An 18,563-nucleotide genomic window follows, 5' to 3' on the forward strand; every position below is an offset into this window, starting at 1 on the left:
TCAACACCCGCGCATCCAGACTATCGCGCTGAGCCGACAAACAGCTGATCAGCTGTTTGTCGGCTCAGCGCGGCAGCCATGTAATTTTAAATGAAGCGGCGATTATTTAAATCACCGCTTCATTTTACTATGTCTGGTAGCCTAATCTCCATGCCTCTGGCGACAGAGGCAAGTAGTCTAGACGTACCCTATGTCTGCTATACCATATACAGACTCTACACTTTAAGAAACATATTTACAAACACCAAAAACCAGTATTTTGCATTAAAAAATAGTATTCTGTAATTAGACTTCTTACACTTCATACACACAATGGAGAAGAGATTAAGGTTACACAAGCAACCTTCACGCCACTATTTCCTGATCTGAGGGCTTAACTAGGCAATCTCAGTTTTTTATTATTTTTCCCCATTTTTATGACATTTAATATTTTTTAATAACAATGTTAAGACATGAATTAAAGACACTGTCCCCTCTAAGAAGTACACTGAATAAGATCCCTGTACCTCACACTGAGCTTAGTTTTCCAAAGAGACAGGTTCACACAAGGTTTTCACGTGTACAAATCAATACTTAATGAAGGGATCCAAACTCCCACTGTTTTTGAGTTGGATCATATGCTTTTAAGTGCACACAATACCCAAAAAGAGGATGTGTCCCTGGCAGCATCTTAACTGCCCAATATCTGAGGCACTCTCCTTTCTACAATACATAGCTAAATTAAACCTGAACAATACAAACTACGTTCTCTGGTTACAGAAAACTTCCAGAGAAGCTTGAAAAAAGAAACATACCATACTCTCTTCACAGATTGTGATTTTTAAACCCCCAAAACTGATCCAATCACTTTGCTGGAACTTGTCGCCAAGTTTCAATTATTTAACCCCCACAATTTTGTGCCTTTTTTTTTTTTTTTTGGTAAGAGAAGTCATCACTTGTCTTCACATTGTACATATTCTGTAACGGTGGTCCCTTTCTCATCCTCTATATTTCAAGAACAATTCATCTTTGAGTAGCATCAGGTATAAAAACTTACAGCCCAAAAGGTGAACTTTAACAGGGCGTTAACTAACAAGACTAAAAGCTTGCCCAAAAAGGAAAACTGACCGGCATAACTACAGTGAAATTATTATTCTACTGTGACTATGTTGGTATAACTCTCCCATGCAGACACACTATTCTGAAATAAGTGATTTTATTCTGATACAACAGTAATTTATTCTGGAATGACTGTAATTATAATTATAAACCTCTATAAAAGTTTAATTATTTATATTACTGCAGCACCTAATTCAGTAGCATGCATTATAATATTCAAAGACAAACATTATAGTACTGATAAGCCTGCAGAATCCTACAGTTCAAGTGCCCAGAGTTCATATAGAACTTTTCTATAGCTACATCACTTTCACTCCATAAAATAAGAAAACAATAAAATCAATCAAGATGTTAGCTCAATGTTCTGAACCAATATGAAGCAATCCACAAAAATACCTGGTAACTTTATTGGTCTCAAAGGGTTAGTGTCTGGACATATCAGTGGAATATACTTCAAAAAGCTTACAAGTAATTCCAAACATTAAATCACAGAAAGACCAGGTTTTCTCTGATAAAAATAAATTCTCAGGACTGTTTTTTTTTTTTTAAATTTAAAATGTGCGTTTAGACAGATTGTATCAAGAGCATTATCAACTACCACCCTCATAAAACTACTAACATCACTAGCTTTTTTACAAGTATTTCATAGTAATGGTAATGTATGTACTTTGGGAGTGGTTGTGATAACTATTCTTGACACGGAAAGAAAACATGAAATGATACAATTAGAAATATAATCTATTTCCTGCATGGCACATCGCAAGCCTCTTTTGACTCACTCGCTGATATATGGCTCTTTCCATTCTCATGTAAAGCAGGATTTCACTTTTTAATAGGAAAATATTAGCCTTGACAAAGTATGTATATATGGCTTTTAGCATTTACTAGAGCACTTCAAGGGAGTAATACATAGCCCTTTTCCTGCACAGATATCAAAGCACTTGAAGTATTATACTCATTTTATAGATGAGAAAGAACTAAGGCAAAGAAATTATGTGATTTACCCAAGGTCGCTCAGCAAGTCAATGGGAGAGGAGGAAATAGAATCCACATCTCTCTGCTTTGTCTGGTGCTCTATGCAGCATATCATGAAGGAAATCATTTATTCAATACTTTTTGCCCAGATACAATTTAGGATACCAGTCTTTGTAAGTCTTATTCTTCGGAGGTCTCTCATAGAAAACCTCAGTGCTGCAGTAAATAGCAAATCAGTTAACAGAACGAAGTGCTAGAATGGTGCTGGCAGTACTGTGCTGGTAGAACTGACATCTTACAGATGAGACACGAAACTGAGAGGTCTTCACTAGTTGGGCCCATTAAAGATCTCTTGGCATTTATCATCTGAAGCAAGAATGTGTCCTAGCCAAACTCCAACTAAGAGAGTAGTATCTTTCTTACCAGTACTTCCCTGCAGCTTCAATTAAATATAGTTCTTTTCGGTTATAGACATAAATTGCCATTCAGGTAAACAGCTGCTCAGATTACCTCAGTGACAGAGAAGTGATGTGGGCAGCTGAGACACTGCTGTTTGCATAGCACTCATATTTGACATAAAGTGTATTTTGGAAGTGCAAAATACCTGCACGATTCAATATTTTTAGCATGAATGGACAGAGTACACAAGTACATCTGCCCATCTGAAAGATAAACCAGGGTAATTAAATGGAGAGCTTAAATACTGTGTATTAATATGACTAAAGCTGACTGAAAACTTTGTTCCCATTCATGAAGTAAAAAGCTTTGACTAGTGAAAGCTTTTGCAGAACTCCTGCTTTATTTCCATAAGAGATTTGCATTACTCTGTTCACAACCTTTTCAGCTATTCATAGAGCAGCTCTCCAGACTCAAAAGTTGATTGCATTCACAGACATGCACAAGCTAGTGCCACAAGAAACCTAAAGCTTCTATCACTCCATATGCACAGAATACAGTAGCTCAAAAACAATGTAAAGGGAAACAGATCAAAAAGGAAAGAGATTTGTTAAAGCTATTATACACATATACCTTTTACAAATCATTCACTGTTAAGAGAAATGTAAGTTGCAAGTTTCACTAGTCACATTACATAAAATTATCTTATTATTTAACCTACCTAACAGAGCAGCAAAAATAGGAAAGCGGTTTGGATTCAGGTCCAGTTGCTTGGCAACTTCATGCATCAGATATTGGCTTGTTGTGAGACTTTTCCCATTACGGCTCAGTTTTAGGGCATGGGCACTGAAATAGTAAGGGATGTTGCACAATGCATAATCGGAGTCATATGCAACCAAACCATGGAAACCTTTTTCTCTGCAGAAAGCAATTACTTCTTGATGGTGATCCTCAATGCTCTGTGCAACCTAAAAAATAAGAGAAAAAAACATGAACAGTCTTTTCTCATATTTAGTATGACATGCTGAGATCCATAGCTATAGCTTAAGGCAGGGCTACTCAACTTTGGAAGCCCTGGGGGCCACAATGATACTCACAGCACATGCCGAAGGCTGCAACTTAAGCGTGGTTGCATATTCATGCAAATATATACGGAAATATATGCAAATTGCTTCTTTCACCCTGACGGGCATGAACACAAAGATTAAGGCAAGACTACACAACACACAGGCCCTATTTAAGTCAGTTCTGCCGATATTAATAAAATGCAATATTTACCCGATTTCCACCCATATGACAGCACTTTTAATGAGCAATGACAGTCCAGGAATTTAACTACTAAAACGCATAGCAACATTATATTAACTGCTTTTTTGTTTTGGCTTCCTCCCATGGGCCGTATGTTCAGCCCTGCATAAACCCAAATCGCACTGCAGAACGCAAACAAACAGGCCATGGACTACATGCGACCCTCAAGCCTCGTAGTCCTGGCTTAAGGAGAACCTGAACACTTGGAGCAAGTTAGGAATGTTAAAATACCCTTATTTTAGTAAACATGTAACAGCTGAAATTTACAACAGTTGCGTGTTTACATGTGGAAGGGCAAGTAGACGGGAGCCAGCTTCCACAAATATCGACTTCCACTTGCCTCTGCCCCACACTGATGCCTCTGTAAAAGGCAGCGGGGGGAAAGAGGGGGTGTAAGGCAGCTTCACTTTAAAGCTGGCGCCCGCCTCTCCACCTCTGTTTGCTGCAGCCCAGGCTGACTGCGGACAGGAGACTACAGGACCAGGCGCGAGCTGGGACTGAGCAGTCCCGGCTCACACTGGTCTGGGACCACCGAGCCGCTGCATTTTAAATGCAGAGCCACAGCACTCTGGAGCTGACATAAGTTCAGTTCCAGCTCGTGCCGGTGCCAGGAGCTACTCCAACCATGGCTCTGCAGAGTGGCTCCCCTTATCGATTTATCGTGTAGTCAATACAAAATGTATCGACTACATGATTAGCCAAACCACCGTTCCCTAACATCCTTAATTTGGACGGGAGTGATACTACTAAAAGATAGATCAGTATTACTGTATTATATTACATTTTAACAGTTTTTCATTAACACATTATTACACCACTGAATATCAGCCAAACTACAGAAAGGAAAAAAAAAAAAAAGACCCTCAGAGATGTACTTTCCTAGCCACTGAAAGGACTAGAATATGAGTGGTCCCAACAAAGGCATAAGTACAGAGGGTTCAGGAAAGCCAAATAAAGACCAACTTCTGACATTGGAAATAAGTTCCTGATCGGACAACAAAGGTCTTGTGTAATAATATTTTTAAACTATCCTCTACAGTTGACATTTCCATACACTGAACTTCCAATGACTAATAAGTTACACGAACCACAACTGCAGTATCAATCCCTGGACAAACAAATAAATTAACACTATGTTTATGAAAACTTACTCCTGTGTCCTCTGCTTTTACCTACGTTGCAAAGTATCAGAGATTTACAAAATAGCTGACAGTTTTCATGCTGATACAAAAAGCCTCAAACATCCCAATTTAAAAACAGTGAATAATAAAATGCCTTGAAATACCTATTCAAGAACAAGAAAATATCAAACACAACAAGGATAAAACAGAAGCTCCATTCATCTCACTACATATGTTTATACATTTACAAACTTAGACTTAGTGATAAATTAACCAAACGTAAGTGTTAGTTTGTAAGATCCATGGCACATGAACTGTCTTAGGTGTTGCAGAAACAGAACAAAAACACAATAAAGTCCTGGTCCGTGACACGGTCTCCTATGCAGTATAATACATATAATAAAATAATCAAAATAGTACTACCATGCTTCCATCAAATTAGAATTGTTGAAACACACACTTTTATTACTTACTAAAAAAAGATGCTTTCATTATAAAAGAATATTTTAAACAATTATTTGAATAAAGCAGCCCTTGTACTCTGGTTATTATTCCATTTTATCTGCATGTAACAGTTACATTTTATTGCTCTTCTGTTGACTCTCAAGCTTCTGGTAAGGATTCCCAGATGTAAGTTCAGATTTCCATATCTAACTTTATGATTGGCTCATATTTAGAAATCATGTCTTGAGTAACTTTTGAGCCTCTTACTTGGTATTTTGTTTATATAATCAGTTTAAAGCTTGCTAAATCATACAAGTTTCGAAAACTTTTACCTAATTTCTTAGGAAAAATATGCTTGGCATATTTGTTAAAAATCAAGGGAAGAGGAAAAAGTGATGCTCATCTACATCTCACTTTTTCCTATCTTCATCTTTTAACTCCAGTTAAAGTTATCTAATTGCAATAATTTGTCCTCATGGTCAATGGTGCAAAAAGCTTCTCAACCACCCATTGCAAAGGTAACATCTTGCCAGTCATTTCCTAAGTACCTAATTAGTTCCACCACTGTGTGTTTGGTACATGTGGCTGTTTTGTTTATGTCCAAGATAACCTGCCAGAAGTTTTTCATTCTATCAAGTTGTCAGACATGCAATACCACACTGTAGTAACTCAAAAATCAGATATATAAAATGTTTTAACTTGGGAAGGTTACTAGCATAATTTTTAATAAAACTTGCTAGTACTTATGATTAATTGTATGTATCATGCACATGTTGGGTTCATATTACAGAACAAGAGTGTTTAAGTAACAGAAATATTGAGCTGTTAACATGATGAAAAGCTGTAATGAATACCTGTCAAGGTACAGCAAATATTCAACTTTACCAAAACACAAGGGCTACTTCTACATTGGCACCCCTTTCGGAAAAGGGATGCTAATGTAGCACGTTGGAATAGGCAAATCCGCAGGGGATTTAAATATCCCCCGCGGCATTTGCATTAACATGGCTGCCGCTTTTTTCCGGCTTGGGGAAAAGCCGGAGAAAAGCGCCAGTCTAGACGTTATTCTCCGGAAAATAAAGACTTTTCTGGAGGATTTCTTATTCCTACTTAAAAGTAATAAGAAATCCTCCGGAAAAGGCTTTATTTTCAGGAGAATAACGTCTAGACTGGCGTTTTTCTCCGGCTTTTCCCCAAGACGGAAAAAAGCGGCAGCCATGTTAATGCAAATGCCGCGGGGGATATTTAAATCCCCCGCGGATTTGCCTATTCCAAAGTCTACATTAGCATCCCTTTTCCGGAAAGGGGTGCCAATGTAGACACAGCCAAGCAGATACAAAATAAGTACAAAAACTAGAGATAAGAGATCTAAAAATTGAGACAAAACAAACTAGTTTGAACATGCATGTTATGCCAAAATAAAGCACATTGAAAAAAGCAAACTTTTTGATTTTTAACTAAGTAGCTTAAAACAATTTTCAGTGTTTAAAAAGATAAAAAATTAAGTTTAAACCTAAGTCATGTGTAAATGATGCCACAATGGGAAGAGAGAAAATAATTTAAGATTTACTATCTGACATATACAGAAAAGAAAATGAGGTTCTGCCAAAGCACTAACAATGCTAGGTCCATGCCCTGCTTAGTCATTTAAATTCTAAAAAACATGCTTAGCATAAAAACAAGTTTCTGTTTCGCAAATTACATTTCTTTCAATGGACAAACAAACAGAAGTTTATAGCAGAAATAAGGATCAGTAGAAGCTTTAATTTCTCAGATAAACCTGTTTTATCTTTTGTTATGCTCCAGTAATCTACAAATTCTTCAAAGCTGCTCTGGGAAGGAAGTATTTACATTTTTCTTAGCACAAGAAACTAATGGGACAGTTTGTAAAAGTGCAGAAAGACTTTAACAAATGTTTCCAATAAGATTTCGGAAGATTAGCTCATACTTAAAACCTATTACCAATGTTCTCAAAACTAGCCTTCTTAAAACACCAAAATAAAATAAAATTCCATTCTGCAATGAGATTTTATTTCTTTATGCACATGCAAAAAAAGTAAACATGCAAGTTCCATTTACTCTTGCCCACCCAAAGTGTTGCCAGAAATTCTGGCATGAGAATAATGTGAAGGTATCTGGGATAAGGCTAAACAGAAGAAAAGTACACTTGAGGACTATATAGAACTATGATTCATCGGGGTGGATAAAAATTATTTAAAAACAATTAACATTGATTTGTATTTAAATTGGATTTTTTTAATAATAAAATACTAAATCTCATTTAAAAATCAGTTACTATTAAATCTCATCACAAACACGCTAAATCTACTTAGTCTCATAATGAATTAATACTCTAGTCCAGTGTTTCTCAACCTTTTTTTTTTATAAAGTACCCCTTTCAAAAAAAAAAAAGTATCCCCTGTCTAACCCAATGCCCTCACCCCTCCTGCACAGCCAGGCACCCCTAGTGCCTTCCCCACACACACACTAACCCAATGCCCACGTCCTCCCCCAGAAGCAGGTAGCCCTAGATTCTTTTAACAATACCCATGGTCTCACCAGAGCCACTGCCACAGCCACGCACTTCTCCCTCCAGGCACTGAAGCCCGTACACAGAGTGGCCGTGAACTGTCAAGGCGCGTGGCTCTGAAAGACAGTCGAACATTCCCTTGAAGACAGGTGAGGCCGCCCCCTTCCTGAAACCCGGACATTTTTTGTTTTAAAAAAGCTGGCCAGATGGCAATTTAACATGGGAAAACAAGGATACGTCCGGGGAAAACCGGACGTATGGCAACCCAACCTTTGAAGTGCCTGCTCCTGCCACCTGGCCCTGCTTCAGTGGCTTGTCTGCAGGGAGCAAGTGGCCCACCAGCACTTGGCTTACTGCGTGGGGCTGTGCACTCCCACCACAGCCTAGCGCTCAGGGGCAACTGCCCCCCCGCTTCCTCCTTGTTACGCCACTGACCAAGCCTGCCCCCCGAACTTGGAACTGCCCGGAGCCGCCACAGCCACATGCTTTTCCCACTAGGTGCTGGGGCACACATGCAGAGCAGCTGTTAATGTCCAAGCACGCAGCTCCAAACATTCAATTTGACAGGCATGTGCCGCCGCCCCCTCCGATTGGCCTGGGGAGCACGTGAACCCTCCTCCCGCCCTATGAGGAGCATGCGGCACTTCAAAGCGCTACATGCTCCTTGCAGGGTAGGAGGAGGCTTCACGCACTACCCCCACCTCCAAGCCAATCAGGGCCAGGGAGGGGGGAACTGAGCGAAGGTTCCTTCCCCCTGCCCCTGCCCTGCGTGACCATATGGCACTTTGAAGTGCCACATGCTCCTCACAGGGCAAGAATGAGGGCGGAGGAAACTTTGCACGCTCCTCCTGCCCCCAGGCCAATCAGGGCTTAGGGTACGGGAGCACGTGACGTCTCCTCCCTCCCTGCAAGGAGCACATGGTGCTTCAAAGTGCTGCATAGTCCTGCCAGGTCAGGAGAACGTTTTGTGCGCTCCCCCACCCCCAGGCTTTATTGGGAGGGGGAGCGTCAGGGCCTCAGTTGGCTGGATCAACCCACTTGGCGGGCCGTATCTGGCCCGCGGAAGCCCTTTTGCCCACCGTTGGGCTAGGCAGACTGGTAACATTTTCTTTACATATCTGCATATTGATTACTTGTGCAGATAAAATGTTACCGGTCTGCCAAATGTCTGAGAGTGGATTTGCCGGACCACAGCATAAAAAAGGTTGGGAGCCACTGCTCTACTCCAGTGGCCCCCAACGTGGTGCCCGCAGGCACCATGGCACCCACCGGGGCATTTATGTGCATCCGCCGAGTGACCAGGGCCAGCCCAAGCCATTCTTGCTCCCCGGGCACATGGCGCAGGTGCGGCCCCCACCCCGGGCACGCGACGCAGGCGCGCAGGGACGGCTCAAGCCATTCCTGCACCCCGGGCAGCCGGCACGCGACACATGTGCGGCTCTGCCCCAGGCGCATGCGCGGCCACTCCACCCAACGCGCTGTGCACCTTACAGCTGCAATCGGGTGCGCAGCGCACCGGGGGAAGTGGCCATGCACCGGGAGGAGTGCGGACCACTGCTCTAGTCTGTCCAGCCTAACTACCAGCTCTTGCCCCTTGAAAGTTCTGGACTTTTAAATATCTGCTTTTCAGCAGACTAAAGAAATGTACAAAGAAAGACACTGGCTGGACAGGATTGTTTCTGTTCTGTGTTTATGTGATGGTGGGTCTAGGCCAAATACAGCAGAGTTAATTTAAGACATTGTCTAAAGACCTAGACAACATATAGGAAAGAACTGGAAAAGAAGATGGAAGACATTCAGCATATACACAGCTTTCTATATTCCCCTACACTTTGCCACAGAAAAACTGTCTCAGCTTCTGGGTGGAAGAGAAATCCTATCTGAGAATATTTTGAAGAAATTTATTCCCTGAATAAAAAGAACATGTCAAGTGTAAGCAGTGTAACATATGATGAAAGGCCTACTTGCAAAAATGAAAAATCATAAGGAAAACTGTTTATTGGGGAAAAAGTGATGTGGATGAAGACATGGATGTGTCTGAAGAAGAATGTGAATCAAGATAGTAATGCATCGTTCAAGACTTTTGGTGTATGCCTTTTAGTGTAAGCGTGATTTATCAAGTCAATTCCTAAGCTGTTTGCTATGCTGGATGTTGCTAGAAAAAAAGTTTAGCTTAGCTAATCCTTATCATTTGTTTAATTGGTTAACTAGGTTTAGAATCTATCACCCAAGTATTAGGGATGTCAGCATGTAGTCGACTACACAATCAATAAAATTTACCGATAAACCCAGACTTATCGACTATATGCATTACTCCCCGCTGTCTCTGTATCAGAGGCAGCAAGGGGCAGGGAAGCAGGAGCCGGTACCCCACCCCATGAGCAAAGGGTGAGCGGGACAGGAAGGACACGTGGGACGTTTTTAAGCTGGCACACATGGGACGCTTTTAAGCTGGCTGCCCAAGCATATTGCCTCCCAGAATGTCAGCGGGGAGGAGGGAGAGAGGAAAGAGAGACTGCTCCCCATGAGCACCAGATCCTGCATAGACGCCTGCCCTCTTGCCCCCATACTGTTGCCTCTGATACAGAGTCATCAGCGCAGCAAGGCAATGGGGTGGGGTGGGGGCTTCATCGGAGTGGGAAAGAAGCACACTGGCTGCCAGCCCCATGCCTGAGGACTATCGAAAAATCATGTAACTGCTAAAATTTGATGCGGTTACATGATTATTAAATTAGTCGATAGCTAACACCCCTATCACTTATACAACACAGAAAACTGAAAGAAATCTAGAGTTGTCGGTTGCCATTGAGTGGCATTTTCTTATTTTGTATTAAATATTACATGCCTCAATGTTGATGCCCTATGTCTATTCCCTATTTTATTTCAGCATAACTCAGCTTTACCAAAGGAAGTCCATCCTATACTTGTTTTCAATGGAGTTTACTCCAAAATTAAGTGATTTCTAAGAACAGTCAGCCTTAGCTTTTTTGGTAACTTGAAATCAGATCTGCGTCAAAACAACTGCGGGAGTGGGAAAAATGAGCACTAGTTGTAGAAATTTTAAGGACACCATACACTTAGCATTCTGAGGACTTGTCTGTTGGAGTTAATAAAATTTGAAATTAAAAAAAGTTTCAGAACAGCCGTCAGCTGGCAACCCAGGAGACTGCTGCAGTTGCAAATGTGAAACATTTATGTAATATTTAAGATATAGTTTAATAAAAGGTAAGAACAATTGTGCTTCCATGTATGATTTAGTTTTTACCATTCTTAATAGATACTGCAGAGAATGTGGGCACCAGTGGGGCAGGACAGCAAGTGGCCAGGGCAGGAAGTCAGGTGCCTGGGCAGGTCACCAGCTGACTGGCCGGCAGGCAGCGGACCGACTGATTCGGGTCCAGCGCCTTGGCCTTCGACAAGCACCACACAGCGCTGGCCAGCCCATGGGGCTAGGAATCCCAAGTGGAGAGGCCTGGCTTGTCCGGGGCAGGCCACTGGCTTACGCGCCAAGGCACCTGCAGTGTAGTAAGGCTTCCGGGCACAAGGTGGTTTGCAAATGTCTGGGGGAGAGAAGCATCAGCCCCGGGCAGCTGGGCTAGGCCAGCAAGACGGAGCGCGAGCTGGGCACGTTCCCTCGCCAGGCAATGTTGCAGGCGCATGCGAAGGGACCCCGGCCAGCGAGTCTGCGCCCCGAGGCTCCTGCCCACCAGCTGCCCTGGGACAAGCAGAGTCGTGGCCTCCGGCCCACAGCCGCCCCCTATTCCTCCTGGCCAATATATGGCTGCTGCATTTGCAGTTTCACACAAATAATGAATATTAGGTACTATTTCTTAAATAAATGAAAATCAAGTTATCTAAAAAAGTTACACAAAGTATACTCTCATATGTTCTAAAGTACCGTACTGAGCAGTAAATTAACATTTTAATGATCAGATTTGCACCATTATTTGAAGAAACGTGTGAAGTAGTATCAGTAGAAAACTTTATTTAAATTGGTGATGCAACTCACCTTGATTTAAATCAATTTAAATTAGGGATGTAAAATCCTATTTAATATAGTTAACCGGTTAACTGATTAAATGGGGACAGGAGCTGCTGCAACCCAGCTGCTGTGAAACTTACCAGGTAACCAGTTAACCAATTGCCCATTTCACATCCCTAATTGAAATCAACTTGATTTAGATCTATTATTTAAATCATCTTCGTTTAAATCAAATCAACCCTGTGATTAATAAAAGAAAATAATGTGAGAGAACAAAAAAGATAACTAATTTTTAGTTTTAAAATAGATATTCTTGAAAATAAGTTACTAATAAAAAACAAGAAACTTATGGTCTGATCTTCCTATCTATGCATTATCATAGTTGGTTGTATAAACTGATCATATATAAGGATTATAAACAAGTTCTCATTTCACAGAGGGCTGGCCATTTCAAACAGAGCACCATACAGAGCTGCTTTTCATACATAGGTCAGTAATTTCAATCTCTCCCACAGAGGCAGTGATTAAAAAAGGATTACTTTTTGAGAGAGATGTTAGATAGCAGGTAATAGAATAATCAACTGACCACCTGAATACTTAACAGTTAGTCGAATATTCTATAGTCTCCAGAGGCGAGACTGGCAGCCGCTGTGCTCCAGCCCCACGCCCAGAGAGCCCCCTGCCCTCTGTTCTTCTGCCCCTGTATTGATGCAGCACTGCAAGGTGCCAGGCGGGAGCCGGTCCACAAGCAGAGACTGTTTAAAGATAAGCTCCCATCGAAGACAAGCTGCCCGCAGCCCCACGCTGTTGCCACTGATACAGAGGCAGCAGCATGGGGTTTCAGCACCCCAATTCATAGATCAGCCCCTGTCCACAGTGGCAGTAGGAGGCTGCAGGCAGGGGCTGCTCCAGCTAAGCTGGAAGCAGTCCACAAACACCTTAGTGGGTTAACCGGTTAAATGTTAGTCTTTAATCGGTTAACCAGTAAAATGTTAACCAATTAAATGGGATTTTACATCCTTACTAAGGCTATGGCTACACTAGAGACGTTACAATGGCACAGCTGTACTGGTGCAATTGCAGTGCTGAGGTTTCCCAAGTGGCCTTTCTACGCCAACAGGCTAGAACTCTCCCCTCAGCATAGCTAAGCCAGCCCAATGAGCGGCAGTTGCTAGGTTGGCAGAGGAGCATCCCCTGCCAACATAATGTCCACACCAGTACTAGTCAGTGAAACTTATGTCGGTCAAGGATGGGTCTTTTTTTCACATCCCTTACCAACAAATGTGCTGGTATAGATACAGGTTAAGAAAAAAAATGAGCCATTAACTGCTAGTTAAAATATACTATTGATTTGCTGCTTGTTAATCAACTATCAATATCAAAACAATCTATAAATTCATCTATTAAAAAAAACGTATTTTACTGATAGGAAATCCTCATTTCTCTGGGACTACAAGCTAAAAAATATTCTTTAGTGTCCATAATTTGCATATTATTTATGCACACTCACATAAGATCACAGTATCCATTTAAACATGAGCAAAGGCACCACATTAAAAAAAATCTTACTCTTAATACGTGTATCCAGGAAAAACAAAAGACAGTTATGCTATAACCAGAATGTCACATCAGACTTGATACTTTTATTTAGAAAGGACATTAAAGATGACCTGGTGGAAGTATGCTACCATCATAACAAAAGCACTTTAACTTTAAATAAATATAAGGTTTCAGTGTTTTGTAGTCCATAACAGACTATTGCAAAAAAAGAAACTTTCTATCCTGATGGATTTCTAGTTTATTCTAGGTATGTGCCATACATGATTAACACAGAAAGGTGGAATTGCACCTCTCCTGTTAGCCACAGGTTCTCATACAAAAAATTAAATCGATATACAGACAGGAACAGGAAAATCATTCACACTAACATGTCATTAATAGTAACATATTGTATGTCTGTCATTCCTGTTAACCAATCACTACACTAGATACATTAATCCACCGAGTTAGAAAATTTCTCGCCAGTTACAATGAGATCAAGGGGTGGGACTTCCACTAACAGCTTAGGCTGAGCTGGCAGTGCTTCTAAAATGCAGGATTTTTTAATGCTAGGCCTTTCAACCTTAAGTCCCAGGTGGAAAATAAAACTGTAAAATTTCCCCCTGTGAATCTAAGGATTCTCTCAGCCTCTCAAAATAAGTTATTTTTCTGTTTCACCGTTTAGCTGAACACTGAAAAACTTAACCAAAAGATCACTTCTTCAAAACTTTCACAAAAGCAATCTTTACAGAAACTTGTACAGACTTCAAAGTTATCCTTCATCTGAGTTACAGCTGTCCTGTAATCTGCCAAAACTGACTGTACAAAAGCCAAATAATGTTAAATTCCAATTACTGATCAGTGGTACAATCCTGAAGGTCACATAATACTTACTATGCTACAGAAATAATAGACAAAGTTAGCATCTTTTCAGTATGTGTTCCAACTTCTGCTTTTTTTCCTCCTTAGTCAAAGTTTAAACAAATAATTCCTGGCATTTTCATTGCAGGTTTTAGTTATAAACTCTTCTTGTTGTGGTTAAACAACATCCATTATGTGTGTCACAATATTTTAAATTAACATTACTGCAAGATTACTACAAATCTGAAAAGCTGGATAAAAAGCATATAAAATATATTGCAACTATCATCTCTTATATGGTAAAAATGTTATAATAAAGCCTCAAAGACACACTGTCCTGCAATCAAAGCTATTAGCAAATGTAGATTTGTTTGAAATAATATAAACTGCAGGTGCATAACTGATTCTATATTAAGCAGTTCTAGTATAAAAGACATAGGTAATGACACTTCGTGTTAATCAATTGTTGTAGAATAATGGATTAATTAGTTTAAACTATTTAATTCCCCTTTATGGAAGTATTCTGGTTCTTTTTATATTTGACAAGGTATTTTCAGCTTTTTACCATAGATTCTGAACATCTACATTTTAGTCTCTGACAATGCATTTCATTTAAACAAAACATCTTCATTTTAAATGCAAATTAACATCTCCCCTCATGGTAGAACTTGTTGCTGGCCTACCAGGTACAATACAACTTTACTGACTTTTTTGTAACTGTTGTTTTGTAAGGTCCACTGAAACTCTTTGCAAAAAAACATGTAACACTGCACGAAGGTGCAAAAATTAGAGTATATTGTTACCTGTGGAGCAAATTAGCTAAGTGTGTTTCTAAGAAGAGGGAACTGCAGGCAGCAAGGGACATTTTATAAGTCAGATAAATGAATGGAACAATGGCCCCCAAAAGAACATGGAGGCAGAGTATCTAGTATAGAACACTACACACAGTTTTAAAGCAAAAAAAAAAAAAAAAAAAAAAAAAAAAACCCCTACTCAACTTTACATAAAAATAAGATTGTCTGCCAATCAGCATTTGGAGGATGATACCTGGATATTCACTGTGACCCTACATAACACTATCATCAGCCCTGCTCACCCCTCAAATGTGGCTCTCTCTGGTTTCTACTCTGAGGGGACATGAAGGGAAGCGGGAAAAGAGGAGTGGAGAAGAGAAATACAAATGAAAGCGTATAAACTACAACAGAAAGGAGAAATAAGGATAGAAAAATCTGACAATAAACGGTGAATAAATAAAGATGAGAAGGATAAATAAAATGCACTGAAAGAAGTGGAGAACATGTAAAAGGAAAACCTGAGAAAGCAACATAGCTAGTCCTGTTTTTGAAACCATTAAGGTTTTTATACCCCTTTTTGAAGGCATGCTGAAATTGTCATTTTCCTGCCTGTAAGCCCATTTGGCCAGTTCAACTGGGGAGGGGCTCTACCATTATTTTGCTTCCACAGGCTGACAGGTATGTATAAATAGAAAATCCCAGCGGAGACTGAGGACACCAAGGTACGCACTACACCCTCCCCTCTGCCTGCTTAGGGCACCCTGCAAGTCCCAGGAGGCAGCAACACTTCGTTTTGCTCCAGCCTCGGGGTCCGCGGGAAGGCAGCGGCAGCAGCATAAACTTTGGCCTCCTCCACTTGTGCAGCTGCCGCTGGCCAGCAGTAAGGCCGCTCCCATGGAGCTCGCCGAACCTCCTCTCCCAGCCCGAGCAGCCGACACCGCCAGGTTTTGACGACATTTTGCGGATATGGGAATTCATACTTCCCCCCTCCCCTCTCTGAAGTCGGTACGGACATTACCGGGAGGGCAATCCTGCTGCCATTTTAGAGCCCTACCCTGCCCAGCGCCACCGCCGCCTCTCCAGGCCGCAGCGCTCGGAATTGGCCAGCGGGACTGGAAAAAGCGGCAGGAGGGGGCACTGGTGCCATGGTGGAAAAGGGGGGTTCCAGAAGCGCAGCAAGCGGGGGCGCTGGCGCCCTGGTGGAGATGGGGGCCCCAGGAGCGCAGCAACAGGAGCTGGCCCCCCTGGAAATGGGGCCCCAGGAGCGCAGCAACAGGAGCTGACCCCCCTGGAAATGGGGCCCCAGGAGCGCAGCAACAGGAGCTGACCCCCCTGGAAATGGGGCCCCAGGAGCGCAGCAACAGGAGCTGGCGCCTCCCTGGAAATGGGGCCCCAGGAGCGCAGCAACAGGAGCTGGCGCCCTGGTGGAGATGGGGGCCCAGGAGCGCAGCAACAGGAGCGGGCGCCTCCCTGGAAATGGGGCCCCAGGAGCGCAGCAACAGGAGCTGGCGCCCTGGTGGAGATGGGGGCCCAGGAGCGCAGCAACAGGAGCGGGCGCCTCCCTGGAAATGGGGACCCAGGAGCGCAGCAACAGGAGCTGCCCCCCCTGGAAATGGGGGCCCAGGAGCGCAGCAACAGGAGCTGGCGCCCTGGTGGAGATGGGGCCCCAGGAGCGCAGCAACAGGAGCGGGCGCCTCCCTGGAAATGGGGGCCCAGGAGCGCAGCAACAGGAGCGGGCGCCTCCCTGGAAATGGGCGCCGCTGCCAGGGTCAAAATGGGGGGGTGAGAAACGCGAGGATAGGAAGAGCTGACTTGTGGCGATGGGGGCCGAGGGGCGCGGCGAGCGGGGGCGCTGGGGGCCGAGGGGCGCGGCGAGCGGGGGCGCTGGGGGCCGAGGGGCGCGGCGAGCGGGGGCGCTGGGGGCCGGGGGGCGCGCGGGCGGGGGCGCTGGTGGCGATGGGGGTCGAGGGGCGCGGGGGCGCTGGGGGCCGGGGGGCGCGCGGGCGTGGGCGCTGGGGGCCGGGGGGCGCGCGGGCGGGGGCGCTGGGGGCCGGGGGGCGCGCGGGCGGGGGCGCTGGTGGCGATGGGGGCCGAGGGGCGCGGGGGCGCTGGGGGCCGAGGAGCGCGGCAGGCGGAGGCCGCAGGCGGGAAGGCCCTGGGCCCGCGGCTCACCTTGATGTGAAAGCGGATGAGGGCCAGGCGGATGCAGTGCGCCATGCAGACGGGCGGCAGGAACCAGACCTTGGGCGGCGGGGTCCCCTTGTTCTGAACGTGGCTGACGATCTGCTGCGCCGTCTGGCGCTCGTTGCCCTGGCGCTTCACCCACTCGTGCAGCCGGGCCTTCTCCAGGGCGCCGTTGAAGAGCACGAAGAGCTCGATGTTGCCGTTGAAGCAGGCCTTGGCCAGCGCCGCCAGGTACCCCAGCATGTGGTTCCACTGGCCGCCGCTCACCCAGTCCGTGTAGAAGCCGCCGTAGAGCCGGTGCAAGCAGTTGTCGGCGTCGATGAGGAGGCGCAGCGGGGTCTGGGGGGGCCGCTGGCGGCCCCCGCCCACGAGGCTGCCCCGGGCCAGCTTCTGCAGCTCCACGGGCACCACGGCGCTGGGGCAGTGCTTCTCGATGTAGTCCTGGAACCCCTGCACCCCCATGGCGGGCCGGGCGAGGGCTGTGGCTGGAGGCGGGGGGGCGGCGGGGGCGCTGCTGCGGAGGCGGCCGTTCAGGGGGGAGTCGTGTGGGTCGGTTGGGGGCTCATGGCAGCTGCGGCCGCCATGTGCTGCTCTCACAGAGCCATGGCTCGGCTCCGGGCTGCTCCGCTGCGGCTCCTACTGCCGGGGGGGGGCACCGCGCGCAGGAAGCCGCCCGCCGCCGGGAGAGCGGAACAGGCGGGACTTGGCGGCGGCCCCCGCTGCCACTCACGGGCCGGCGCGCCGCGCACACGCTGGCTCAGGGCAGCACCGGGGGGCCGGGCCGCGCGCGCGCCTCCGCCACCGACTCGGCACCCGGCTGCGGCACTCGGGCGGCGGGCCTGGGCGCCGGGGCTGTTGCATAACCCAGGCATGCGCGCTGCGCTGCGGGGCGGGGGCGAATCGGGACACGTGGGGGGGGGGGCGCGGGAATGGCGGGCGCGCGGCAGGGAGGTCAGGCCGCGCGGCTTCAGCGCCGGAGGAGCCAGAGCTGCGCGCCCGGCACGTGTGCACGCGCCCAGAACAGCGCCGCGCCGGCCCCGTCACGCTGCACACGGGCCGCGCGGGAAGCGCAGCGAGCTGCACGCGGAGCAGCCAATGGCAGCGGCGAGCTCGGCCCGAGCTGCGTGGGCTCCCACTGAGCGTCTCCGCGCGCTGCGGGGCCCCGAGCTCGGATTTCAGGCCCGGGGTATGGCGAGAGCACGACTTGCTCTTCACCTGGCCACTGCAAATTGGCCTTTCACTGCATAGAAACCTAGCTTGGCTTTGTGCCAGACCCGGAATAGAGAGTACAGCTATCTACACACTCCCTGTAGCAGTGGTTTTCATTTGTA

General features: G+C 45.2%; 1 protein-coding gene across 1 annotated transcript in view; it reads right to left on the bottom strand.

The window, feature by feature from the left end:
* FAM120A (family with sequence similarity 120 member A) overlaps positions 1-18,088 on the bottom strand; it is a 111,169-nt gene extending 93,081 nt beyond the window's left edge. Inside the window, exons 1-2 of the mRNA XM_075939695.1 lie at positions 17,221-18,088; positions 3,191-3,437 (exon numbers count right to left, since the gene is read on the bottom strand). Coding sequence (XP_075795810.1) covers positions 3,191-3,437; positions 17,221-17,694 — 721 coding nt within the window. The 5' untranslated portion in view covers positions 17,695-18,088. The remainder of the gene's footprint in view (positions 1-3,190; positions 3,438-17,220) is intronic.
* Positions 18,089-18,563: the final 475 nt, after the last annotated feature.

This window comes from Pelodiscus sinensis, chromosome 11 (genome assembly GCF_049634645.1).
Source record: "Pelodiscus sinensis isolate JC-2024 chromosome 11, ASM4963464v1, whole genome shotgun sequence".
NCBI classification, from domain to species: domain Eukaryota; kingdom Metazoa; phylum Chordata; order Testudines; family Trionychidae; genus Pelodiscus; species Pelodiscus sinensis.